This window comes from Mustela erminea, chromosome 13 (genome assembly GCF_009829155.1).
Source record: "Mustela erminea isolate mMusErm1 chromosome 13, mMusErm1.Pri, whole genome shotgun sequence".
Taxonomy (NCBI): Eukaryota; Metazoa; Chordata; class Mammalia; order Carnivora; family Mustelidae; genus Mustela; species Mustela erminea.
Window position 1 is genome coordinate 52,362,232 of NC_045626.1, and position 27,828 is coordinate 52,390,059.

A 27,828-nucleotide genomic window follows, 5' to 3' on the forward strand; every position below is an offset into this window, starting at 1 on the left:
AGGAAGGATGAGTCACGTACGGGCAAATATTAGGCACTCAGTGTTTGTTAAATTGGCTTGAACAGAATTATTGTGTAACAATAGATTAACTGTGCCTTCATAATGTTCGGCTGAAGGAACAGAGTTCCGACAAACACGTACTTCATGACATGGATAATTTAAAATAAGTACAAGCCAAGAAAGTAAATTGAGGCTCTTTGTGTCTTGGTTCCCTCAGCTGTGAAGTGAGAGGGTTGCACAGGCTGAGGAATGACAGCTGCACGGCAGGTGGGGAGGCACAGCCTTCCACCCCACCCACAGCAGAAGCGCTAGCCATTCCCTGCCAGCCCCAGAGCGTCCTTGGCTGGCCATCTCATCACAGAGCTCCAGGCAGACAGGGCTACTCGAGCAGAGATGGCCTAGAAGGAGAAATCTGCTCTGTGCGCCTAATTTCAAACATTCCTTATTTTGATGAATGACAGGGTAGAGCAAGTTAATCGGCATGTTCTTCAGGCTGGTCTCAGGAATTTCACACTTGACTCAAAAGTTCCCTCTTGTTCAGGTTTGTGCATGAGCTGGGGTTTTCCGTAGTTCTTTTTAGCATAAGGAGAGAAATAGAACACCAAAGGCTATGGCAAGTGGTGCTTGAGCAGTCAATTTAGTGACACTCAATTTGACTTCTGACCAAAAATGATGTTCATATCTCCATAAACTTTGAGTTAAAACAGAATCTTATAGCTCCCAGGGCTTGCTTCACCTTCCTTGCTTTCCAGCACTACCCCACTTAGCACCTTTATTCCTTCCCCCGCTAAATACCCATGACTTTTCTAATGTGACCACCTGGCGCGAGACGTCGGTTTAAAATTTACACGCGCACGACACCCAACACTTTGAGGATCCCCTAGTCTTTCCTTTGGAACTTCAGATGTCAGTGTAAGAAAAGCCTGTTGTAAGGCGGCAGACAAGGATTGAGTTAGGAGGCAATTCTCTTTCTCCGAGAACTTTACCTAGTCATTCAGGTTTGGGGTCACTGTGAAATTGCCTGTCTTCCAGTATGAGGTCAGGGAAGAAAAGAAGGATTTTTGGCCTGCTCTGTATATTCTTCACAGCTTGTTATTTCTGGAAAGTGAAATTCCAAACAGGCTAGTCAGAGGCTAATTTTGGAGAGTAACCTAGACTCTGGGATTATTTGTCAAAAGGCTTTTGAAATTCTTCTTTTTTAAAGATTTATTTATTTATTTTAGAGAGAAAGAGTGCATGAGTGGGAGAAGGAGCGGTTGCGGGGGGGGGGGGGTGGAGCAGACTCCCTGCTGAGCAGGGAGCTCTCTGACTATGTGGTCTCAATCTCAGGACCCTGAGATCATGACCTGAACCAAATCCAAAAGTCAGAATCTTAACTGACTGTGCCAGGCAATCCAGGTGCCCCAAGCCTTCTGAAATTCTCGTGAATATTCAGAGGTACACCATTTTCCTTACCATTTTCACGGAGAGTTTATGAACTACTTACTAGTTAAAGAGCTCTCATTATACTGTATTTGTAGAATAATATTCTTCCTTTATGTGTGTAAAACAGACTTCGTTCCCCCAAATAAATGTCTGAATCTTGGGCTAACTCGACAACAAGGAAACAGTGAAAGCTCTCTGGCAGTGTAGGGCATGGCCAAGCAAAAAGGTTCATTCTGACTTTTATCTATCAACAAGCAATGCATGCCAAAATGATCTTTAACATGCTGAATCTCACCACAAACTCTGATTACTACTTAGCATCCAACTTCATATTTTTAATAAATAGCTATTACCCACTTTAAAAGCCAGTTGGCTAAGAGAGATCTATCCCATCAGGTTAGACTGTGGACTTACTAAATAAGAAAAATCTAAAATAAAACCCCAAGCCCTTATGTTGGGAAGTAATTGTAAATTATAAATAATTTTAATTTTAAACTATTTTAAATGTAGGTTGTTTTCCAAAAATAATACAGTAGTAATTAAAGCTAACTTTAAATAATATCATGAATAACTCTAAATCTTATAAGTAAATTCAATGTATTATTCTATTATGGAATTTATAAGTTCTCATAATTTGAAAAACAGAATAAGACTTTTCCAAATATCCACAGTCTTTCTGAAATACATCTCTTATACTACTTTATCCTGAGGGTTTTGAACTATTTTTATGCCCAATGACAAATTTAAGTGTCTCTTTGGCAATAACTCTAGGGGCAATGTGAAGAATTCCAAACAAGTATTTAAATGTCCCGCTTGATGATCTAGCCTCGTATTTGCAGACAGATCCAAAAACATGGGTGTTGAGTGAGTAAATGAATGAACTGCTACTCACTAACACCAACACACTGAACCAATGAGCTTGCATGAATCTCCCCACAGATTACAATCCAGATTTTCATTCACAAAATTGATCTAGACTTTGGACTGGAAATCCAATTAAATCTGGATCTTTTTTTAAAAAGTATAAAATTAACTCAATTCCTTCCCTTTTTAAGAGAGAACTTTTCTCTTCTTCCCTATTTCCTATAATTTAAAAAAATCTAAATAGGCAATACATTTATATGGATCAAGAACCAGAAAGTATAAAGGTACACAAGGAATGGTCTCCTTCAAACATTTCTGTCTGCCATCCAGCTTACTCCCACAGCTACTGTTCTCCTTGAGTTCTTATGAATCCTTCCCAAGTTTATTTTATGCAAGTAAAACAAATACAAACATAAATTTTTTTTCTCTTCTTTCAAACCAAAATATAGCCTATTATATAATTTATTATATAAATCTAGCCGATGAAATTAAGTCAAACAACTTTAGCATTTTTTACCATATATATATGGTGAAAAATATATAATAAACATATATATATTATCTATTATATATATATATGTTTCCTTTTGTGTTGACAAAGCCCTCCTTCAGGATAGCTAGCTTCACTGTTGTGGTGCAGAAGCATCTTGTAACTAACTTCTCTCCCGGACCCAACACATAAACAGGTTTCCTTCTGCTCTCAAAGTGACTTGGGAATCGGACAGTGCTCCTTGGCCTCTCTGCACCTGGCCCTGATGAGTGATATGTGCTCCTGTCATTAGTGCTTCTGGGTAACCTCTAGGTTCCATTTAGATGGACTTGGTCAGTACATGGGACTGGCCAAAGAACAGCTGCTGCCTGTTCGTATCATTTGTTAGACCTCAGGGACTTCCATGTCCCGTGGGTGCTTAGTGGAAACTTGGAACTTAACCCTCTTTGGAAAGGGCTAGATCTAAGGAAGCCAGGGCCCAGGCACACATGCCCTTGAAAAACATGTCTAAGGACCTAGCAGCTACAAGGGGAGGTAGAACAAATGCAGAAAGCATCCTCACAAAATTGTTCCCGTGATTTACCTCCTTCTATTCAGGAAGGCCATTCCCAATTATTTCTTTCATACTTGTACTCTGTGTCAGGCCCAGAAGGCTACAGTTGAGTAATAAAAAGACACAAATGTCAGCAAAGTACTCACCAACAACCTTGGTTTGTGCTTGGGTTGTGGGTCCCCTGCTCATTGAGGGGATGAATGCCTACTGAAGATTGGGTACTCTGTACCAGTGTTACCAAGTAAATTAGTGCTTCGCTGAATGATTATTTTTTAAAAGGCAGCATACCCAGGAAGGTACACTAATCCTACACACAGTTTACCTCCAGGGAGGGTTTACCTGGAGGCCAAGGGAGCTTCAGGGTCACTCATTATTAAGGTTCTCCTGAAACCTCATTGCCTAATTTATATTATTAACATTCTTTTTTGTAAAGACTGTCCCCCACTTGTATGAGCTTCATGCCCTGCAAAACCTGGATCTGACCTTATTTACTGCCATAGCTAATTTCCACTTATCTGCCTGATGACTGTCTAAATTTAAGCTTTATCCAGGGGCAAATCTTACTCTCTGAAGTATGTTAACTATTTTCTTAGTGGTCCACTGGTTCTCTTGTTTTCATATTTATCCTATACTTGACTTGCAAGGCAATTGGATTTTCTGTGACATGGTCTGATCTATCCCTATGGAGAAAATTTTATAAAGAATGGAGTTGTCTTCTCCAAGCACTAAAGGATGTGCAAGAACTTGAGAAGACTTGTTCCAGTAAATGAATCGCTTCCCAATTATTCCTGAGACAAATCTTAAGTCTCTGTCTTCTTTTTGGTTTAAAATGAGTCCCTGGGACATATAGTTCCATATTAAGAAAAAAAAGTATTTCAAAGCCAGATATGAAAGATTTGGGGAGCCAATCATACTATTCTCAGCTTCATTAATGAAAATAACTGAAAATTGACAGTATTTCTATTTTTCAATTTAACTAGAATTCAAAGAGTTGACAATTCAGTCATCTCATATTTTTGTAAGGAGTTTTTATATTTTTTTGCTTGTTTTTAAAATCCTTCTTTTTCAGCCAACACAAACATACTACAGGAATTTAATCTCTGACAGAGTTTGAGCTCTTCCTTTGTGAAAACACATCACTCTAGCTCAGTAACAACATCAGTGGTACATGGCATGATTGTGTTGTATTTTAGCAGCTACATGTTTAGCAAAATAAGCAACTGCTTAAGAGATTAGTATTTATCTCCCAGAAATTCCTTTGTGTCCTTTGAGAATCATCTTTAACTCTAATTTCTAAAATGCAGAAAGAAAAAAAAGAATATTGTGTAATAAGTATATCTACTTGATTAAGGACTCCAATTATTTGTTTAATTCATAAGAGGAATGTCTTACTGACCAAGTAATTCTTAGAGCTGAAAATCTGTTACTCTTCACACATTTCGGTTGGAAAGTTTAGATTTTTTTTATGAGGTGAGAAGTAATCAGTTTCTTAAGAGGAACTATCCTTTTCATGGGCCAACATATGCAACTCCATAGTTGCAGAGAAAGGTGAGGCCAAGACTGATTGATTCCTAGCTTTGTATAGTATACGTTTATACTTAAAAAAAAATTAGTATACCTTTATAGTTTAACGTTTGTAAATTGATTTTTTTTAAACTTAATTTTCACTGTAATGTGTTCTTTGTCAGTTACCTCTGTTAGTCCTAGCCTGGTGGCTAACCAACAGAGACAATGGACAAGAAAGGAGGAGTCAGGCCCTTTGCAGGTGGTAATGACATTCATGTGGCATTTACACTGCAACATAGGGTGCATTTACCTCCACTCCTAAATATAAAAAACAGCATGCAAAATATCTGTGTCAGGGAATTAAACAGAAAACATCTCTTTAGGTTGGCTCCAACATTTTCGTACTTCTGCTGTCTGTGGCAGGTACTCATAACATATAACAGGAAAGTTTAGAGTTTAGGGATCACGAGGTCATTGACAACTGCAATAGGATATATGATGGAAAGAGAAGATTGGTGCCTATTCTTTATGGAAAGAAAATTTCTTAAGACTCCATATTGAATAACATCTTCCATCTGGTTTCCCTCTTTCATTTGGCTTTAGAAAGTATGTTAAGACCTCAGCACATGTGAGGAGTAGAGATGAAGCCCTCTGGGTTTTAAGTATTTTTTTAAAAGAGTATTGTTTCTGATCACAAAATAATTCCTATAGTATATGGGAGAAAATTTTTATTTAAATTGTATGGCCCATAGCAGTCATAGCCATATATTTTCTTTGTATGTAAGTATGTTGGCTACATTTTAATACTTTATGCAAGATAAAGACCCCTTTTATAAAAGGATTAGCAGGATTATGAAGTATCATAATATATCATAATGTACACGAGACTGTTCTTTCTTCTCATTCATAAAATATTTGTCCTGGAATCCTTTCTGCACTATTTTAAAAATCTGTACAAACTTGTAGGTACTTTCTTTGACTCTTGCATATCACAATGCTGAATATCTTCACTGAAGGTAAAACTAGTTTTGTGTAATAGATTCTGTGAGTAATTTTCATATAGATAACATACCATGTGACACGAGGTTCTGGCCAGCCGGATACAGAGCAATGTAATTTTACGCTTTCTTTCTCCCAAACAGTGTGGGAACGAGGCTTAATGACAAAGTCGGGAGCATGAAGAAGATGATCTTCATTCAACTTTCTATGAAATGCCTCAGTTTCTTCTAACTATAAAAAAAAAAAATCAAAATATGATGAAATCAAAGTAACCTGTGCTACTAAAATAACAAAAATCCAAGTTATCATTTTTCCACTTGGAGGCTTACTTTTGTATTTAGACCAAAGGCCTTCTCTTTTTCCCCATTTTAAAAAAATATTTATTTATTTATTTACTTACTTACTTATTTATTTTAGCGAGGGGGAGGAGCAGAAGGGGAAGGAGAGGGACAAGCAGACTTAATGCTGAGCATGGAACCCCATGTTGGGCTCCACTCAGAGCTCTTCCCAGGGCTAAATCCCAGGACCCTGAGATCATGACCTGAGCTGAAATCAAGTCAGATGCTTAACCAGCTGTGCCACCCAGGTGCCCCTCTTTTCCCCTTTTAAAAAGATACATTTAATTTTTAACATTCTAAGCCTCAGCAACATATTTTACTTTCCCCTAAGGTGGACTTCTTAAAGTTCTTTAGAACCATAATTTCTGTAGAACCTAAAATTTCATGGAGTTTAAAATTATTAAGTCTTTCTTTGACCCATATATTTTGCTGTCTTTCTCCTTGCATGCATCTCTGCATTTGTAAATTACATTAAATTGTCTTTTCTTACTGTTTTTGTCAGTGACACACGCTCTGCCTTCTCTCGAATTGCTACTTTCCTTGACTTCTTCTCAAAAGCTTCTTCCTGGTGAAGAGTGGATGTAGACTGTTTGGATACTGAGGACTGCTTGGATACTGAGGACTGTTTGGATACAGCAGACTGTTTGGAGACAGCGGACTGTGTGGAGACAGCAGACTGTTTGGATATAGCGGACTGTTTGGATGCCGTGATTCCTTCTTCACTAGCAAGAAGATTTCTCTGGGCTATATAAGCAGCAGCTTCTTTAATTCTTTCTTCTTCCGTATCTGTAATTCCACTGACATGCATTTGGCTAAAATATAATAAGAGCAAAACATGGATACTGTGGATGGCACTGATAGGATTGCCTAATTTTTACTAATTTCAAAGTATCAGAACTTAGACGTTGTGTACTGTACCCAAAGAAAACCTGACAAAGAAAAGCCTGGTAAATCAGCATCTAACTCTTCATATACAGAAGTGATTATCATCTTAATCCATAATGGTAACAATAATAATTCCTACGGTGGCCATGCTGTTGCCAAGTGTTTTTTTACAAACATCATCTCATTTTACACCCAAAATAACCTTATGAGGAAAACTCTTATCATTTCTACTTTAGACATATGATAATAAAACTCAGAGAAATTAGATAACTTATTGACGGTCATTTTGTTGGTTTCTTTAGGGCATTTAAATAGGATTGAGTCTATAATAAAAGATTAACTTATGATATTGTAAAATAAGATATCGTTTATGTGTCTGCGATCCTGATATGGGACTATGTGCTTGGTCTGGATTCTTAACTCAGCTGATATAATGCAATGCCCAGAACTGTTGTATATATAAATAAATTCTAAATTTACATGAGATCCTTAAGCCGAGATAGTCTGTATAAAGCAGCTAGTAAGATTTGAGAATCTTAATACCAAAAACAATTGGTATTCAACAAAGTTTCCCCATCTTCTTCCTAGATTGTTAATACTGTCAACACCATTATGAAGTGTTATTTTTTTAAAGATTTTATTTATTTATTTGACAGAGAGAAAGAAATCACAAGTAGGCAGAAAGGCAGGCAGAGAGAGAAGGGAAAGCAGGCTCCCCGCCGAGCAGAGAGCCTGACTAGGGTTCAACTCGGGGCTTGATCCCAGAACCTTGAGATCTGGACCTGAGCCGAAGGCAGTGGGTTAACCCACTGAGCCACCTAGGCGCCCCATGAAGTGTTATTTTTAACACAGTAGTGGAATATAGGAGGTGGATCCGTATTTAAAAAGGGAAAAAGGAGAACCAGAAATAAAACCAAGAGGATACGTTTTTCCTTGCATTTTATTTTATTACAGTTTCTTTTGTAAATGATCATTTCTTGAGACTGGCCTTGAGGAGACAAAATGGTTTCATTTAGAAGAAAGAAGTCACTGAAAGGAAGAAGCCTCATTTCATGTGGTAAAGGAAGAAGCCTCATTTCATGTGAAAGGAAGAAGCCTCATTTCATGGAGACATATACCACGTAGGAGAATGCTAACTTAACATGCTTTTTAAATATTTTTTTAGGGGCACCTGGGTGGCTCAGTGGGTTTAAGCCTCTGTCTTCGGTTCAGGTCATGATCCCAGGGTCCTGGAATCGAGCCCCGCATCAGGCTCTCTTGCTCAGCAGGGAGCCTGCTTCCTCCTCTCTCTCTCTCTGCTTGCCTCTCTGCCTACTTGTGATCTTTATCTGTCAAATAAATAAATAAATAAAATCTTTTTTAAAAATTTAAAAAAATAAATATTTTTTTAAAAAGGAGTGGGAACAAAGCAGAAAATAAAATATTTTATTCCTCTAGACTAGTCATCTCCTATAAAGAATGTCAATGTATATTAAACCAACTGTGAAGGGGCTAAGAATGGGTAAGCATACTTAGCAAAATATGCATATTTCAATAGAAAGTTCACTTAAAAAAATCAGAGATATCAAAGTTATCAAAGAAAAAGCTAAAAATAGCATATTATTTATGCCCTTACTTTCCTAACTGAAATCAGAGGAATAATTATGACATTAGTTTCTGAAACAATTCCAAAAGGATCTATCAGAGAAGAATGGGAAGAAAAACACATGGCAACAGAAGTAGGTCACCAACAATGACAACTAGGTCATTGCCTCCTGAATTTCCTGATGGCATTTGCCCTGAGAGGATGCCCTCATTTTTAGTATCACCTTAGCCCTGTAGAGAGTTTAGCATTCAAAGGAAAATAAACAGGAAAGCCTCCGAAGGTTCCCATTAAATCTTAATTTGGTGTCTCCTGCAGGTTTCATGTTTCCCCTACCTATTAAAATCATTCAAAAAAAAGTTTATATTTTTTAAAAAAGAACACACACACACACACATACACACATATTTACCTTATAAACACAGAAATTTGGCATTAATGGACTTGTGATTTCATGATTACTCTGTTTTAAGTTTGCCCCAAGATAAATAGTAATCTTTTTTACATTAAACAAATATAGGGAAATAGGCAGGCATTCAAATTATGAGGCCATTCTTGTTCTTAGTCTATGTTATCTAAGATTTTTCTTCTTCCTAATGAATAATAATTAAACCACACTGGCAACCACAATGGTTCCCTCTGCCTTAATATAACATCTGACCACTTTTTTAAAAGTTTATCCAGTATTTTATAGTTCTGAACCTTTCTTTTCTACTCTAGTGACTATATGTAGTGTCCAATCACAAGCATCCAATGCTCTCCTTCTAATTTCAGTCAGTTACATCACTAGAACTAAGTTCCTGATCATTCTCTTTTGTCATGTAGCCATCCTAGATGATGGCAGATTTTCACAATGAACATGTCTCCCTCAGTGCAGAGTTCCAAGGTTCCTCAGACTTTACTCAATCAGGACACAGTTAAGTGCTCAATAAATGTCAACTGCAATTATTATGACTACCTGACAACATTACTCTTCACTTTCTAGTATTTAAAGCCAGGAAAAGAATGCATACATACCGTCCTGAGAAAATGGGCACCATATAGTCACTTGGCAGATTTTCCTTCTCTTCCCCGGAGAGAAAGCTCTTCTTGGCTCTCTTTGCTTGGGGACTCAACTTGGATGAATAATCTTCTAACATGAGACTAGAATCTGTAAGTCTGAAACAAAACCCCCAATATTAGCTAATAACCAAAAATTGTATTGAAAATATTCAAAAATGGGGCACCTGGGTGGTTCAGTCATTAAGCGTCTGCCTTTAGCTCAGGTCATGATCCCAGGGTCCTGGGATCAAGTCGCATATCAGGTTCCCTGCTCAGTGGGGAGCCTGCTTCTCCATCTCCCACTCCCCCGCTTGTGTTCCCTCTCTCACCATCTGTCTCTCTCTCTCTAATAAATATTAAGAAAATAATTTATAATAATAAATAATAATATAATACAAATAATAAGAAAATAATGTATAAGAAAATAAATAATAAAATATAAATAATAAAAAAATAATTTATAAGAAAATAAAAAGTATTTTCTTAAAGAAAATATTAAAAAATGCTTATTGGGTAGTTTCAACTTGGGGGAGTTTTCATAGAATCCTAGATTTCTAATGTTATCGTACCTTTTATCTTTAGAACTAAAGTGGAGTGAGAAAGACCTCATACAATGCACTCTATACAGACACAAGAGAAAAATTGGTTTATGATAATTTCATGGCTTTGTCCATCGCCCTCCTCAAAAGTTTCAAGGAAAAACAGCAGTGCTTTTGTAATAGATCCAAAACCCTTTTGTTGTTAAGTTAATGTTCAAAGTTCAGGAAATTTAGTAAGTCTATAAAAATGATTTTATCCAAATCTTTTCAGGGGATTGACAAAATATAAAATGTTCTGGACAGGGAGCCCTTCTCCTTTCTCCACCAAACCATCTTGATGCAGGACACCTAGGTTCACCTTTGAGGCCTTTATGTAGTGTAGACAGACTCCTATTTTAGAAGAAACACTGAGTTTATCAAACAAGAGTTAATATAGTTTGTGTAAACATAGTGTTGACTGAGAGAGTTTCAGGGGTGTAATAAAGAACATTTTCTGATTTTAGGGTCCTGGGATCGAGCCCCGCATCGGGCTCTCTGCTCAGCGGGGAGCCTGCTTCCTGGACCCCCACCTCTCTCTGCCTGCGTCTCTGCCTACTTGCGATCTCTCTCTCTCTCTCTCTCTCTCTGTGTCAAATAAATAAAATCTCTAAAAAAATTTTTTTTTCGTCAGTTTTGTTGTACACAAAAATCTGCCCATGCACATTTGTGAAAATGTGCATTTGGAGGTAGACGGTGTTCTAAATAAACAACAAAAAAAGTATTAGCACAGCAGGAAACATGAGAGCAGAGACTGTACCTAGAGAAAGGACTGATAAAACCAAAAGTACAATCAATCTTAACCTGTGTAGTTCTTGAATAAAATGAAATGCATTTGCATTCAAATATATACAAATGGGCATGAATTTCAGGAGTTCATGGTCTCTTTCTAATTAATTCATGGACTCATGTGAAAAGTTCCTGGTCTACATAGTAATGAAAGATGTTCACAATACGGAACTCTACCAGAACTCTCTACTATCCTTGTAATTTGAAATGATCCTAAAACAAAACAGTATTAAGAAGTCCCCTTGTCTAGAGAAAATGTGGGAAGAAAGTAAAGTTTGTGTGTGATGTGGCATGGGAAGAGCAAGCTGCCCAGCTGAAACAGAAAAACCTTCCAAATCATCCAAACCTGATCATTTCTCAACCTTCAAGAAGCATTAGGAAAAGCAAAGAGATGACCTAAATCAAAATCAGAAGACAGGCCAAACATATACATAGTGCAAAAGGAATACATAATAATGCGAGTGAATATATCCTCTGCTAAACAAGTAGCACAGAACTGTAGGGCTTCTAGAAAGCACGGGGGTTGGGGGGGCAGGCAATGGCTCTGGGCCTGGTGTTATAGGATGGGCTACTGCCTTTTGCCCCCCAAAGAGAGTGGCCAACTTCTTCCTCTCCCACTAACTAGCTCCTTCCCTTGGGTGAATATCTAGGTCCTAGTCTACGTCAGCAGGTTAGAACCTTGAATTCAAACTTGAGGATTGGTTACCAACTGGAAGGCTAAGTGAAATTTGTTCCCGGCTGCCTGTTCCAGGCAACAGCAAAATGACTGCATTCTATACCCCCAGAAGATTACAAAGTACAGGCTGTGCTAATACAGGTCTAAGTTTAAAGTGGTATTTTCCTTCCCCTCTTTAACTCATTACCATGCAAAATAAAATTAATTTTGGAGTTTAAGAGTTTCCTTTTTCCCATTTATAGGATACTCGCATTTTTTTCATTTTGCTTTCACTTTTCTGTTTTTGTTCTTTTTTTTTTTACTTTCATTCTAGTGTCTATAATCATTCTCATGAGCTCATATTTTCAACATTTATTCACACTGAAACAGCTATGACTTGTCATTCTTTTTGTTGTGTTGTTGTTCTTTTTTTCTGTCACTTTCCCTTTAAGATGAATCTTTAAAATGATGCACTTATTACATAGAGTGTGCCAGAAGGTGATTATTCCATCCTCACAGGTAAATCGCAGCAGCTGGTTTTTAATATTGAACATTATGGTAACGATTCATGGTCTTATCATCAGTTTCCATTTCATGTTATTTGGAACAAAAAACTTCACAAAAAGCATTATGATGTTTTACATTATATAGTATTATTTAGAAAATCCAAAGCATTTAGAAAAAAAAAATCCTTGTTATGTTCTTTAAAGTTTCTTCAAGCTTTTGAATACTAATTAAAAAAAAAAAAAAAAAAACAGTCCAGGGTGCCTGGGTGGCACAGTCTGTTACGTGGCCAACTCTTGGTTTCAGCTCAGGTCGTGATCTCATGGTTGTGAGATCAGGCCTGCATTGAGCTCTGAGCTCTGTGCATGCTCAGCAAGGAGTCTGCTTGGGATTCTCTCTCTCTCCCCCTCTGCCTCTCCAGCTCTTGCCCTCTCTCTTTCTGAAATTAATGGGCAAACCTTAAAAAAAAAGAGGAAAAAAAGCATGTAAGGGATTAGAGGTTAAAATACTATTCCAACAGTCTATTTAACAATAACTCACTTACTGAAGATAGCAAACAAAACGAAGTCAGAGAAACATCGAGTTTTAAGGAACTATATAACAATCAGTGTAACTAATTATTTGAAGAAAAAGCCATCAACAGTCTATTTTGTTATGATCCAAGAACACTGAGGTCTAACATCTTACTCTAATGAACTCTAAAGACGAATATTGTTTTTAGAGGAGAATATTTTAAGAAGAATATGTAAAATTTAATCCTTTTTTAATTTAAATCAAAAGGCAAAATAAGCCAGTCAGAGAAAGACAAATACCACAGGATTTCACGCATATGCAGAACTTAAGAAACAAAACAGATGAACATAGGGGAAGGGAAGGAAAAATAAAATTTGATAAAAACAGAGAGGGAAACAAATCATAAGAGACTCTTAACTCTAGGAAACAAACTGAGTGTTGCTGGAGGGGAGGGAGGGAGGGAAGATGGGGTAATTGTGTGATGGGCATTAAGGAGGACACTTGATATAATGAGCACTGGGTATAACATGCAACTGATGAATCACTAAATTCTAGCCCTGAAACTGATAATACCCTATATTATAAACTAACCTGAAAAATAAAACTAAACTAAATAATTTTTTTAAAAGATGAAATAAAGTTTTGCTAACTTCTTGGATTTTTAGTTATATCTAAATTTTAAAAATAATCCTCCACCTTAAAGTCAGTTACTGAGTAGACACTAAACTTGATGTGCATGGATCTATTTGGGTCTTTTAACTATTAAAACTGTAATTAATGCTCTTTATGTACTGAGCTTAATTCTTGAAGTTTTCTGAATTTCGGTTTATGAAGGCGATGAAATTAAGCAATAGTTAAAGATTGATTTGTATGTGTATACACGCACTTGCACATCTGTAACTGTGTCTAAGTACAAATTTTTGTGTCCTGCTACTAATTGGAGTATCTCCTCTGCCTAAATTTATGCCTAAATTTAACAGAATTTAAAGAAACTTCATCGTGTGTATGGCATCGTCACATCTACAACCAGCAGCACCATAGAGAATGGATGTAGCTGAAGTTGAGAGAGCTCTCTCTGGAAATATTCCAGAAACTCAGAAATAGGCTTATACCTTCATCCAATTCAAATACCAAACAACAACAACAAAAGATAACCTTCTGTTCTTTCAACTTCATAATTATACTTGACGGAAAATAAGGAACAAAACTACTTAAAAAATCCCAGAACTGGAAGTGATCTCAAGGATATTTATAATGAGCTCTTTTTTTTAAATTAATTAATTTATTTTCAGAAAAACAGTATTCATTATTTTTTCACCACACCCAGTGCTCCATGCAATCCGTGCCCTCTATAATACCCTCCACCTGGTACCCCAACCTCCCACCCCCCCGCCACTTCAAACCCCTCAGATTGTTTTTCAGAGTCCATAGTCTCTCATGATTCACCTCCCCTTCCAATTTACCCCAACTCCCTTCTCCTCTCTAACACCCCTTTTCCTCCATGATATTTGTTATGCTCCACAAATAAGTGGAACCATATGATAATTGACTCTCTCTGCTTGACTTATTTCACTCAGCATAATCTCTTCCAGTCCCGTCCATGTTGCTACAAAAGTTGGGTATTCATCCTTTCTGATGGAGGCATAATACTCCATAGTGTATATGGACCACATCTTCCTTATCCATTCATCCGTTGAAGGGCATCTTGGTTCTTTCCATAGTTTGGCGACCGTGGCCATTGCTGCTATAAACATTGGGGTACAGATGGCCCTTCTTTTCACGACATCTGTATATTTGGGGTAAATACCCAGGAGTGCAATGGCAGGGTCATAGGGAAGTTCTATTTTTAATTTCTTGAGGAATTTCCACACTGTTCTCCAAAGAGGCTGCACCAACTTGCATTCCCACCAACAGTGTAAGAGGGTTCCCCTTTCTCTACATCTTCTCCAACACATGTTTTTTCCTGTTTTGTTAATTTTGGCCATTCTAACTGGTGTAAGGTGATATCTCAATGTGGTTTTAATTTGAATCTCCCTGAGGGCTAGTGATGATGAACATTTTTTCATGTGTCTGATAGCCATTTGCATGTCTTCATTGGAGAAGTGTCTGTTCATATCTTCTGCCCATTTTTTGATATGATTGCCTGTTTTGTGTGTGTTGAGTTTGAGGAGTTCATTATAGATCCTGGATATCAACCTTTTGTCTGTACTGTCATTTGCAAATATCTTCTCCCATTCCGTGGGTTGCCTCGTTGTTTTCTTTGCTGTGCAGAAGCTTTTGATTTTGATGAAGTCCCAAAAGTTTATTTTTGCTTTTGTTTCCTTTGCTTTGGAGACAAATCTTGAAAGAAGTTGCTGTGGCTGATATCGAAGAGATTACTGCCTATGTTCTCCTCTAGGATTCTGATGGATTCCTGTCTCATGTTGAGGTCTTTTATCCATTTTGAGTTTATCTTTGTGTACGGTGTAAGAGAATGGTCGAGTTTCATTCTTCTACTTATAGCTGTCCAGTTTTCCCAGCACCATTTATTGAAGAGACTGTCTTTTTTCCACTGTATATTTTTTCCTGTTTTGTCGAAGATTAATTGACCATAGAGTTAAGGGTCCATATCTGGGCTCTCTACTCTGTTCCATTGGTCTATGTGTCTGTTTTTATGCCAGTACCATGCTGTCTTGGTGATCACAGCTTTGTAATAAAGCTTGAAATCAGGTAACGTGATGCCCCCAGCTTTATTTTTGTTTTTCAACATTTCCTTAGCGATTCGGGGTCTCTTCTGATTCCATACAAATTTTTGGATTATTTGCTCCAGCTCTTTGAAGAATACCTCCTCATTTTAAAGATTTGGGAGACATAAGTGTGCCTTTGTAACTTGCCCATGGTCACACAGCAAGGTGGTAGCTGAAGTAGGGACTAGCACCCATCTAGGTCCATGTTCTTACCACTATACTAGTGGTCTGACTTTTGTGACTTAGTATTCCTAATCCAAAAATACTGGGGGCATGCACTTATATATGTTTATTTATATGGTCTATGCATATACTTCTATATAAATAGTCACACTTTATAAAACATTCGGTCAATAGAAACATTCTAAAGACCAAATTTGACTTTTTTAAAAAAATAGTAGTGCTAATATTTCTTCCTATCTTTCCATGGTTTGCCTTTGTGGACACCCCACTTTGGAGGCTATAATACCAAATCATACTGCCTGTAATGACTCCCATAGTGATACATTATTTCTGAATTTATTCATAGGTTATAAAATCATCACAGTTCAGTTGAAAATATGGCATTAAAAAACTCATTAAAATTTGCTTGAAATAAAGTGCTGGTTCCTCAAAGTTATGTTTGTAATTATCATATAATTTGGGGGAAATTGTCCTACTTCCCCAGGAAGAGTAACTTTATTCATACTTATATTAAGTAGGGATCTGCTTATTGGCTATATTACTTTCTGAAATGTGATAACCTACTGGCATGTTTCAGAAGAATGATGGGCTGTAGGCATTGCCCTTTGCTGACAGTGCTCCCAAACCCAGCATCACCCATCCCTATATGCTCAGGTTATAGTGCATTATTGCTTTCTCTATCCTTCTCACTGCCTATGACCACTCATAGATACTGATAGTTTCAGTTATCTTTGTATCTGCACTGTGTCCAGTGCCCAGTGGTGTTCAATAAATGTTTATTGAATGAAGTTAAATCATTCATCCTTCTGTCATTATACCCTAATCCAGAGATTCTCAACCTTGGCTTCACATCAGAATTGGCTGAGGAGTTATTTAAAATGACCAATATAGAGATGGGACTTATAGTATGATGAAGTGAGTACTTCAGTAATTACTCTCCCCAAAAGCAATGATAAAACTGGATACAGGTGTCAAAACCAACCCATTCAGGTCTCTGAAAATCAACCAAAGGCATATATTACACCAAGAAGTAGTTATTCATTAAAAAGTCACTGAACTCTACGTATGAACAATGGAAATCTCTGTGGCATTCTGCCTAGACTTTTCCCCTCCACTTCTCCCCCAGGTCAATTTATAAGGTATTTTTATCAAAGCAGAAAAAGGCATGACTATCAGTGTTCACTGCCAGAGGGGGCTGACTTGATTTGGAGCAGAACATGATAAAACTCCATATCCAGCAGCACGGTGAGAAACACTAGCAATCTAAATGGTAAACAAACAAGGGAAGACCAGTGACTCAGTTAGCCTCAGGTTCCAATCACAGTTGGGAAAAGTCCAGACTGGCAGATCAGCCGGCAATTTAATAGGAAGATCTGTGAAATAAGACTACCACGGGAAGCCTTCAAAAGTCTTCACGTGCCTACACAGAAAAAACAAGATGACGCAAGTTATCCACACATCACTGGCTGACTGGACCTGTGTTCAGGTGCAGAGGACAGACAAGAGAGTCTAGAAGTAAGCAAAGATAGACTGTATATATTTAAAAGTTACCTGAACTTTAAATGTCCTCCCCAAAAAACATACAGATCTACTGCCGGAGAGTGAAAGCTTTTGTTTAAGCACAATATGTCATCATTCATTGACTTGTCCTTAATCCATGCAAACACAAAGTGATCCCTATAAATTCAGGCTTAAAAATGAGAATGATAATTTAAAAAAGAAACTGAGTAGAGACATCAGTAGTCACACAGTTTATACACACACAGTAAATAGATTCTGTAAGTTCATTTAGACAAGTTATTAAAACAAAACACAATGACAGGAGGAGTCAAGATGGCGGAGAAGTAGCAGGCTGAGGCTACATCAGGTAGCAGGAGATCAGCTACATAGCTTATCTAAACGTTGCAAACACCTACAAATCTAATGGGAGATCGAAGAGAAGAAGAATAGCAATTCTAGAAACAGAAAATCAACCACTTTCTGAAAGATAGGACTGGTGGAAAAGTGAATCCAAAGCGACAGGAAGATAGACCACGGGGGGAGGGGCTGGCTCCCAGCAAGCGGCGGAGCAATGGAGCACAAAATCGGGACTTTTTTTTTTTTTTAAGATTTTATTTATTTGAGAGAGAGAGTGTGTGAGAGAGAATGAGCATGAGAAGTGGGAGGGTCAGAGGGAGAAGCAAACTCCCTGCTGAGCAGGGAGCCCTATGTGAGACTTGATCCCGGAACTCCAGGATCATGACCTGAGCCGAAGGCAGTTGCTTAACCAACTGAGCCATCCAGGCGTCCACAAAATCGGGACTTTTAAAAGTCTGTTCCACTGAGGGACATCGCTCCAGAGGTTAAACAGGGGTGAAGCCCACGTGGGGTCAGCGTGGCCCCAGGTCCCGCAGGGTCACAGAAGGATCAGGGATGTCTGAGTGTCACAGAGCTTGCAGGTATTAGAACGGGGAAGCCGGCTACAGAGACAGAGCCGAGGAGTGAGCTCTCAGCTTGGGGTTACCTTGAACCGGTCACAGCCTGGGTGAGCTTGGAGCGCGGCCAGAGGCCAGGGAGACAGGAGTTATTGGGCGCTATTCTCTGAGGGCGCACTGAGGAGTGGGGGCCCCGGGCTCTTGGCTCCTCTGGGCCGGAGACTGGGAGGCCGCCATATTCATTCCCGTCCTCCGGAACTCTACGGAAAGCATTCAGGGAACAAAAGCTCCTGAAAGTGAACCCGAGCGGATTACTGAGCCCGGCCCCTGGTAAGGGCGGTGCAATTCTGCCTGGGGCAAAGACATTTGAGAATCAATACAACAGCCCCCTTCCCCAGAAGATCAACAAGAAATCCAGCCAAGACCAAGTTCACCTACCAAGGAGTGCAGGTTCAATACCAAGGAGAGCAGCGGAATTCCAGAGGAGGAGAAAGCAAAGCACTGAACTCATGGCTTTCTCCCCATGATTCATTAGTCTTGCAGTTAATTTAATTTGTTTTGTTTTGTTTTGTTTTTCATTTTTTTTCTTCTTCTGCTAAATTTTTTTTAACTTTTACCCTTTTCTTTTTTAACGTTTTTTAACTAGTGTATCTAATATATATATTATTTCTTTTTTATATTTTTTCTTTATTTGTTTTATTTTTTTAATTGTTTCTTTCTTTTTCTGAACCTCTTTTTATCCCCTTTCTCCCCCCCATGATTGGGGGTCTCTTCTGATTTGGTTAAAGCATATTTTCCTGGGGTCTTTGCCACCCTTTTAGTATTTTACTTGCTCCTTCATATACTCTTATCTGGACAAAATGACAAGGTGGAAAAATTCACCACGAAAAAAAGAACAAGAGGCAGTACTGAAGGCTAGGGACCTAATCAATACAAACATTGGTAATATGTCAGATATAGAGTTCAGAATAGTTCTAGCCAGGCTCAAAAAAAGGCATGGAAAATATTAGAGAAATCCTCTCAGGAGATATAAAAGCCCTTTCTGGAGAAATAAAAGAACTAAAATCTAACCAAGTTGAAATTTAAAAAGCTATTAATGAGGTTCAATAAAAACTTGAGGCTCTCACTGCTAGGATAAATGAGGCAGAAGAAAGAATTAGTGATACAGAAGACCAAATGACAGAGAATAAAGAAGCTGAGCAAAAGAGGGACAAACAGCTACTGGACCACGAGGGGAGAATTCGAGAGAAAAGTGACACCATAAGACAAAACAACATTAGAATAATTGGGATTCCAGAAGAAGAAGAAAGAGAGAGGGGAGCAGAAGGTATATTGGAGAGAATTATTGGAGAGAATTTCCCTAATATGGCAAAGGGAACAAGCATCAAAATCCAGGAGGCGCAGAGAACCCCAAAATCAACAAGAATAGGTCCACACCCCATCACCTAATAGTAAAATTTACAAGTCTTAGTGACAAAGAGAAAATCCTGAAAGCAGCCCAGGAAAAGAAGTCTGTAACATACAATGGTAAAAATATTAGATTGGCAGCAGACTTATCCACAGAGACCTGGCAGGCCATAAAGAACTGGCATGATATATTCAGAGCACTAAATGAGAATAACATGCAGCCAAGAATACTATATCCAGCTAGGATATCATTGAAAATAGAAGGAAAGATTAAAAGCTTCCAGGACAAACAAAAACTGAAAGAATTTGCAAACACCAAACCAGCTCTACAGGAAATAGTGAAAGGGGTCCTCTAAGCAAAGAGAGAGCCTAAAAGTAGTAGATCAGAAAGGAACAGAGACAATATACAGTAACAGTCACCTTACAGGCAATACAATGGCATTGAATTCATATCTCTCAATAGTTACCCTGAACGTTAATGGGCTAAATGCCCCAATCAAAAGACACAGGGTATCAGAATGGATTAAAAAACAAAACCCATCTATATGTTGCCTACAAGAAACTCATTTCAGACCCGAAGACACCTCCAGACTTAAAGTGAGGGGGCGTAAAACAATTTACCATGCTAATGGACATCAGAAGAAAGCAGAGGTGGCAATCCTTATATCAGATCAATTAGATTTTAAGCCAAAGACTATAGTAAGAGATGAGGAAGGACACTATATCATACTCAAAGGATCTGTCAACAAGAAGATCTAACAATTTTAAATATCTATGCCCCTAATGTGGGAGCAGCCAACTATATAAACCAATTAATAACAAAATCAAAGAAACACATCAACAATAATACAATAATAGTAGGGGACTTTAACACTCCCCTCACTGAAATGGACAGATCATCCAAGCAAAAGATCAACAAGGAAATAAAAGCCTTAAATGACACACTGGACCAGATGGACATCACAGATATATTCAGAACATTTCATCCCAAAACAACAGAATACACATTCTTCTCTGGTACACATGGAACATTCTCCAGAATAGATCACATCCTGGGTCCTAAATCAGGTCTCAACCGGTATCAAAAGATTGGGATCATTCCTTGCATATTTTCAGACCACAATGCTCTGAAGCTAGAACTCAATCACAAGAGGAAATTTGGAAAGAACCCAAATACATGGAGACTAAATAGCATCCTTCTAAAGAATGAAGGGGTCAACCAGGAAATTAAAGAAGAATTGAAAAAAATTCATGGAAACAAATGATAATGAAAGCACAACGGTTCAAAATCTGTGGGACACAGCAAAGGCAGTCCTGAGAGGAAAATATACAGCCATACAAGCCTTTCTCAAGAAACAAGAAAGGTCTCAAGTACACAACCTAACCCTACAACTAAAGGAGCTGGAGAAAGAACAAGAAAGAAACCCTAAACCCAGCAGGAGAAGAGAAATAATAAAGATCAGAGCAGAAATCAATGAAATAGAAATCAAAAAAACAATAGAACAAATCAATGAACCTAGGAGCTGGTTCTTTGAAAGAATTAATAAGATTGATAAGCCCCTGGCCAGACTTATCAAAAAGAAAAGAGAAAGGACCCAAATACATAAAATCATGAATGAAAGAGGAGAGATCACAACTAACACCAAAGAAATACAATCAATTATAAGAACATACTATGAGCAACTCTACGCCAACAAATGTGACAATCTGGAAGAAATGGATGCAATTCTAGAGACATATAAACTACCACAACTGAACCAGGAGGAAATAAAAAACCTGAACAGACCCATAACCAGTAAGGAGATTGAAACAGTCATCAAAAATCTCCAAACAAACAAAAGCCCAGGGCCAGACGGCTTCCCAGGGGAATTTTACCAAACGTTTAAAGAAGAACTAATTCCTATTCTCCTGAAACTGTTCCAAAAAATAGAAATGGAAGGAAAACTTCCAAACTCATTTTATGAGGCCAGCATCACCTTGATCCCAAAACCAGACAAGGATCCCTTCAAAAAAGAGAACTACAGACCAATATCCTTGATGAACAAAGATGCGAAAATTCTCACCAAAATACTAGCCAATAGGATTCAAGAGCACATTAAAAGGATTATTCACCATGACCAAGTGGGATTTATTCCAGGGCTGCAAGGTTGGTTCAAAATCAGCAAATCAATCAATGTGATACAATACATTAATAAAAGAAAGAACAAGACCCATATGATCCTCTCAATAGATGCTGGAAAAGCATTTGACAAAGTACAGCATCCCTTCCTGATCAAAACTCTTCAAAGTGTGGGGATAGAGGGCACATACCTCAATATCATCAAAGCCATCTATGGAAAAACCCACCACAAATATCATTCTCAATGGAGAAAAACTGAAAGCTTTTCTGCTAAGGTCAGGAACACGGCAGGGATTTCCATTATCACCACTGCTATTCAACATAGTACTAGAAGTCCTAGCCTCAGCAATCAGACAACAAAAGGAAATTAAAGGCATCCAAATCGGCAAAGAAGTCATCAAACCATCACTCTTCGCGGATGATATGATACTATATGTGGAAAACCCAAAATATTCCACTCCAAAACTGCTAGAACTTATACATGAATTCAGTAAAGTGTCAGGATATAAAACCAATGTACAGAAATCAGTTGCATTTCTCTACACCAACAACAAGACAGAAGAAAGAGAAATTAAGGAGTCAATTCCATTTATAATTGCACCCAAAACTATAAGATACCTAGGAATAAACCTAACCAAAGAGGCTAAGAATCTATACTCAGAAAACTATAAAGTACTCATGAAAGAAATTGAGGAAGACACAAAGAAATGGAAAAATGTTTCATGCTCCTGGATTGGAAGAACAAATATTGTGAAAATGTCTATGCTACCTAAAGCAATCTACATATGTAAGCAATTCCTATCAAAATACCATCCATTTTCTTTTCAAAGAAATGGAACAAATAACCCTAAAATTTATATGGAACCAGAAAAGACCTCGAATAGCCAAATGAATATTGAAAAAGAAAGTCAAAGTTGGTGGCATCACAATTCCAGACTTCAAGCTCTATTATAAAGCTGTCATAATCAAGACAGCATGGTACTGGCAAAAAAACAGACAAATAGATCAATGGAACAGAATAGAGAGCCCAGAAATAGACCCTCAACTCTATGGTCAACTAATCTTCGACAAAGCAGGAAACAATGTCAAAAATGGAAAAAAGACAGCCTCTTCAATAAATGGTGTTGGGAAAATTGGACAGCCACATGCAGAAAAATGAAATTGGACTATTTCCTTACACCACACATGAAAATAGACTCAAAATGGATAAAGGACCTCAATGTGAGAAAGGAATCCATCAAAATCCTTAAGAACACAGGCAGCAACCTCTTTGACCTCAGCCACAGCAACATCTTCCTAGGAACATCACCAAAGGCAAGGGAAGCAAGGACAAAAATGAACTATTGGGATTTCATCAAGATCAAAAGCTTTTGCACAGCAAAGGAAACAGTTAACAAAATCAAAAGACAAATGGCAGAATGGGAGAAGATATTTGCAAATAACATATTAGATAAAGGGCTAGTGTCCAAAATCTATAAAGAACTTAGCAAACTCAACACCCAAAGAACAAATAATCCAATCAAGAAATGGGCAGAAGACATGAGCAGACATTTCTGCAAAGAAGACATCCAGATGGCCAACAGACACATGAAAAAGTGCTTCACATCACTCAGCATCAGGGAAATACAAATCAAAACCACAATGAGATATCACCTCACCCCAGTCAGAATGGCTAAAATTAACAAGTCAGGAAATGACACATGGCGAGGATGTGGAGAAAGGGGAACCCTCCTACACTGTTGGTGGGAATGCGAGCTGGTGCAACCACTCTGGAAAACAGCTTGGAGGTTCCTCAAAATGTTGAAAATAGAACTACCCTACGACCCAGCAATTGCACTACTGGGTATTTACCCTAAAGATACAAACATAGTGATCGGAAGGGGCACATGCACCCGAATGTTTATAGCAGCAATGTCTACCATAGCCAAACTATGGAAAGAACCTAGATGTCCATCAACAGATGAATGGATAAAGAAGATGTGGTATATATACACAATGGAATACTATGCAGCCATCAAAAGAAATGAGATCTTGCTATTTGCGATGACATGGATGGAACTAGAGGGTATCATGCTTAGCAAAATAAGTCAATCAGAGAAAGACAACTATCATATGCTTTCCCTGATATGAGGAAGTGGAGATGCAACATGGGGGGTTATGGGGGTAGGAGAAGAATTAATGAAACAAGATGGGATTGGGAGGAAGACAAAGCATAAGTGACTCTTAATCTCACAAAACAAACTGAGGGTTGCTGGGGGAAGGGGGTTTGGATGAGGGAATGGGGTTATGGACATTGGGAAGGGTATATGCTATGGTGAGTGCTGTGAAGTGTGTAAACCTGGTGATTCACAGACCTGTACCCCTGGGGATAAAAATACATTATATGTTTATAAAAAAAAATACAATGACAACTCATTTAAGGGAAAATTCAGAATCCAGAATTGCTACAATATATTATCTAACATGTCCAATTTTTAGCAACAACAAAAATTGTGCGACATGCTAAGAAATGGGAAAATGTAATCCACACCAACAGAAAAAAATCAGTAAGTAAAAACTGCCTCCAGGTGCACCCTGATGTTGGATTTAACAAAGACTTCAAAACAGTAATTATAAATATGTCCAAAGACTAAAAAAGGAAACCATGTTTAAAGAATTAAAGGGAATTATTATGACAATGAGTCAAAAAAAGAGAGAATATCAACAAAGACATAGAAATTACAAAACAGAAGGGTGTGGCTCAGTCAGCTACATGTTCAACTCTTGATTGTGGCCCAGTTCATGATCTCAGGGTTGTGAGACTGACCCCCACATTGGGCTCCATACCCAGCAGGGAGTCTGCCTAAGATTCCTTTCCTCTGTCCCTCCCCCACTCATATGTGCATGCCTTCTCTCTCTCAAATAAATAAATTAATTTTTAAAGATTTTATTTATTTATTTGAGAGAGAGAGAGCACAGTGGGGGAGTTGACAGAGGGAAAGGGAGAAGCAGGCTCTAAATAAATAAACCTTAAAAAAGAAAATTATAAAATAGAGTCAAATGAACATTGTGGAGTTTGAAAGTATAACTTAAATGAAAAATGTATTAAAGGGACTCAACAACAGATTTTAGATAGAAGAATAAAGAATCCATGAACTTGAAGATAAAAATTATCCAATCTAAAAAAAAGAAAGACAGGACACCTGGGTGCCTAGGTTGGTTAAGTGTCTGCGTTTAGCTCAGGTCATGATCCCAGGACAATGGGATCAAGTCCCACATCAGGCTACTTGCTTAGCAGGGAGACTCCTTCTTCCTCTGCTCCTCTCTCTGCTTATGCTCTCTCTCTCTCTCTCTGACAAATAAATAAAATCTTTAAAAATATAAAATAAAATTTAAAAAAATAAAAAAACAGAAAGATGAAAGAATGAAGAAAATTTTTAAAACCTTCAGAGATCTGTGGAATAATATTAAACATATGAATATATTACTAACAGTAATATTGAAAAGAGGATAGATAAAGAGTAGGAAAATATATTCAAAGAAATAATGGCCTAAAGCTCCCCAAATTTGATGAAAACTATTACTCGATGGATCTAAGATGCTCAACAAACCCAAATAAGATACACACAAAGAGATATACACCTAGATAAAGTCAGAGAGAAATCTTGGAAGTAACAAGAGTAAAATGGTTAATCATATACCAGAGAAAAACATATTAAAGATTGACTTGTCATCAGAAACAATATATCCCAGAAGGCATTGATATGACATATTTAAGTTCTGAAAAAAAGTTAATCAAGAATTCTACATCCAGAAAAACAAAAGCAAAAATAATCTAACTATTGGGACTATACCAAAATAAAAAGCTTTTGCATTGTAAAAGAAACCATCAACCAAAAAAAAGGCAACCTATTGAATGGCAGAAGATATTTGCAAGTAATATATCCGGTAAGGGTTTAATATCTAAAACATGTAAAGAACTTATACAACTCAACATTTAAAAAAATCTGATTAAAAAACAGGCAGAGGAACTGAATAGACATTTTTCCAAATAAGACACAGAGATGGCCAAGAGACATGAAAAGATGCTCAACAGCATTAATTATCAGGAAAATGCAAATCAAAACCACAATGAGATTACTGTTTTATACTTGTCAGAATGGCTAGAATGAAAAAGATAAGAAAAAACAAGTATTGATGAGGATGTAGGAAAAAAAGAATCTTTGCACATTGTTAGTGGGAATGTAAGTTGGTGCAGCCACTGTGGAAAATAGTATGGGGACACCTCAGAAAATTAAAAGTAGAAAATCCAATGGAATACTATGCAGCCATCAAAAAATGAAATCTTGCCATTTGCAATGACGTAGATGGAACTAGAGGGTATTATGCTAAGCAAAATAGGTCAATCAGAGAAAGACAATTATCTATGATCTCTCTGGTGAGGAATTTGAGAGGGAGGGCATGGGGTTGTAGGGGATAGGGAGGGAAAAATGAAATAAGATGGGATAGGGAGGGAGACAAACCATAAGAGACTCTTAATCTCAATAAACAAACTGAGGGTTACTGGGGGGTAAGCAGAGGGATTGGGTGGCTGAGTTAGACATTTTGGTGAGGGTATGGACTATGGTGAGAGCTGTGAATTGTGTAAGATTGATAAGTCACAGACCTGTACCCCTGAAGAAAATATGTTTATAAAAGATTAAAAAATTAAAAATAAATAAAAATTTTAAAAAATAGAAATATCATATGATTCTAGTAATTCCACTATTGGGTATTTAACCCAAATAAAATGAAAATACTAATTCAAAAAGATAATATGCACCCCATGTTTACTGCAGTATTATTTACAATAACTAAGATATGAAAGCAACCCAAGTGTCCATTGGTAGATGAATAGATAAAAAACATGTCACACACACACACATACATACATACATATATATATTTCTTTGTATGTATGTATGTGTCTGTGTGTATACATATATATATAATGGAATATCATTCAATGATAAAAAAAAGGATAAGATCTTGCCATTTACAACATGGGTACAACAAGAAGGCATTATGCTAAGTGAAATAAGTCAGACAAAAACATATACCATGTGATTCCACTTAATGTGCAATCTAAAAAACAAAATGACCAAAAACAAAAAACAGACCTATAAACATAAAGAACAATCTGATGGTTGCCAGAGGCGAGGCGGGTGGGAGGATGGGCAAAATGGGTGAAGGGGAGTGGAAGATACAGGCTTCCCATTATGGAATTAATAAGTTATGGAAATGATGTTTATAGCATAGGGAATACAATTAATAGTACTGTAACACTGTCATACGGTAACAAATGGTAGCTACACTTGTGGTGTGCAGGGCATAATGTAAAGACTTGTTGAATCACTATGTTGTATAACTGAAACTAATGTAGAATGGTGTGTCAACTATACTTCAATAAAAAACTCAGTATCTAATAAAACTATCACTCAAAACTGAAGGCGAGGTAAAGATACTCCCAGACAAATAAAAACTGCTTAATTGCTCGCAGACCTGCCTTACAAGAAATGCTAAAGCAAATCCCTTAAGGTGTAAAGGAAATGACACCAGACAGAAATTCAAATCCACACAAAAAAGTGAAGAGCACCACAAAGTAAATGATTGGGTAAATAAATATATTTCTATTCTTTTAGATTCCTTGAAAGATATAAGATTGCATAAAACAATAGTTAACACAGTCCATGGTTGGGTTTATAATATATATAATTGTAATATATATGATAATAGCATAAAACGCAGGGGAGGAAATGAAACTGTAGTGAAATAAAGTTTCTATTTCTACCAGTAACAAATTAGCATAAATATGAAGTAGAATGAGTAAGTTAATATGTGTATTGTAATTTCTAAAGCAATTCCTTTAAAAAAAACACAAAAAATAAAGTTAAGAAACAAAGAAATTAAATAGTACGCTAAAAATACTTATTTTACACAAACAGCAATAAAGGAGGAATAAATGAACAAAGTATATGAGATATATCAAAAACCCACAAAAATACCAAATGTAAATCCAGCCATTTGGGTAATTTTATTAAATGTGAAGGGATTAAAGAAGGAACAGCAGAGATTGTCAGAATGGATTTTTAAAAGTCCAAATGTATGCTGCTAGGAAAGTCATATCATAAATTCAAAGACACATAAGGGTACCTGGCTGGCTCAGTTAGTGAAGCAGGTCACTCTTGATCTTGGGATTATGAGTTTAAGCTCTACCTTGGTCACAGAGATTACTTAAAAAT

General features: G+C 37.3%; 1 protein-coding gene across 8 annotated transcripts in view; it reads right to left on the bottom strand.

Annotated features, from left to right (window-relative positions):
- Window positions 1-27,828, bottom strand: part of MYOM1 (myomesin 1) — a 161,579-nt gene that overhangs the window by 93,176 nt on the left and 40,575 nt on the right. For all 8 annotated transcript variants that reach the window (XM_032309700.1, XM_032309701.1, XM_032309702.1 and 5 more), the window contains 3 exons: window positions 9,660-9,800; window positions 6,666-6,987; window positions 5,911-6,068 (listed from right to left, as the gene is read on the bottom strand). In XM_032309700.1, the coding sequence (XP_032165591.1) occupies window positions 5,911-6,068; window positions 6,666-6,987; window positions 9,660-9,800 (621 nt within the window). The remainder of the gene's footprint in view (window positions 1-5,910; window positions 6,069-6,665; window positions 6,988-9,659; window positions 9,801-27,828) is intronic.